The sequence below is a fragment of the Mandrillus leucophaeus genome, unplaced genomic scaffold (assembly GCF_000951045.1).
Source record: "Mandrillus leucophaeus isolate KB7577 unplaced genomic scaffold, Mleu.le_1.0 Scaffold24, whole genome shotgun sequence".
NCBI classification, from domain to species: Eukaryota; Metazoa; Chordata; class Mammalia; order Primates; family Cercopithecidae; genus Mandrillus; species Mandrillus leucophaeus.
In genome coordinates, this window is record NW_012102476.1 from 1,751,301 (window position 1) to 1,752,491 (window position 1,191).

Genomic DNA, 1,191 nt, shown 5'->3' on the forward strand with positions numbered 1-1,191 from the left:
GGAGGTAGCAGTGAGCCGAGATCGTGCCACTGCAGTCCAGCCTGGGTGACAGAGCAAGACTCCATCTCAAAAAAAAAAAAAAAGGTAAAGTTCTATGACAAAAGGAAAAAATGGATATTGGGGAAGGAAGATATGGTGAATGACAGGGCCACAGGAAGAAGTCGTGACCTTCATCCTTGCCCTTATGCCCTGGGGCAAGTCGTGGAAGCTTCTAGAGCCTCTGTGTTCTTATCTCTGGAATGAGGGTAGACAGCACCTTCTAGGGAGGATTAGGAGAGCTGATGTGCTTGCAGAGGAAGCTCTGAACAGACCTGGGGCTTCAGCACTCGGGAGGGGGGAACTACTGCTGCCAAACGCCACTCCCTCCAGGCCCACGAGGACTCGGAGAAGCTGCGGGAGATCGTTCTGCCCATGGAGAAGGAGATCGAGGAGCTGAAGGCGAAGCTGCTGAGGGCCGAGGAGCTGATACAGGAGATCCAGGTGAGGGCGCGGCCAGGGGGCGCTGGGGAAGGAGGGGTGCCAGAGGACCCTGGCCCCCCAGCCTCTTCCCTGCCCCCTTCCCTAGAGACGTCCCCGGCATGCCCCTTCCCTGCACGACTCCACGGAGTTGCTGCCCCTGTCCCGGGACCCATCGCCCCCGCTGGAGCCTCTGGAGGAGCTGAGCGGAGATGGGGGTCCGGCAGCTGAGGCCTTCGCTCACAACTGCGATGACAGCGCCTCCATCTCCTCCTTCTCTCTTGGCGGTGGGGTCGGCAGCAGCTCCTCCCTGCCCCGCAGCCGCCAGGGCCTGAGCCCTGAACAGGAAGAGACGGCCTCGCTGGTGTCTACGGGCACCCTGGTTCCCGAGGGCATCTACCTGCCCCCTCCCGGCTACCAGCTTGTCCCAGACACCCAGTGGGAGCAGCTGCAGATGGAGGTGAGTGTTGTGGGCAGGGTGGCGGGGTGCGCCATCCCCCTCTCTGCTGGATGCTTCCCCTGCACCACCTGTGTTCAGACAGAGCTAGAGCCGGAGCTTCCACAGAGAAGAGAGGCCCCCCTCCTAGTGAAGGCAGGCAGATGTAAACATGCACAGGGGCCAGGTGCGGTGGCTCACACCTGCCATCCCAGCCACTCGGAAGCTGAGTGGGAAGATTGTTTGTGGCTAGGAGTTCAAAGCCAGTCTGGGCAACATAGTGAAACCCTGTCTCTTTA

The 1,191-nt window shown here is 60.5% G+C and overlaps 1 protein-coding gene across 1 annotated transcript in view; it reads left to right on the forward strand.

Moving 5' to 3' along the window:
• Positions 1-1,191, forward strand: part of RABEP2 (rabaptin, RAB GTPase binding effector protein 2) — a 32,054-nt gene that overhangs the window by 11,236 nt on the left and 19,627 nt on the right. The window contains exons 4-5 of the mRNA XM_011982351.1: positions 370-480; positions 566-916. Coding sequence (XP_011837741.1) covers positions 370-480; positions 566-916 — 462 coding nt within the window. The remainder of the gene's footprint in view (positions 1-369; positions 481-565; positions 917-1,191) is intronic.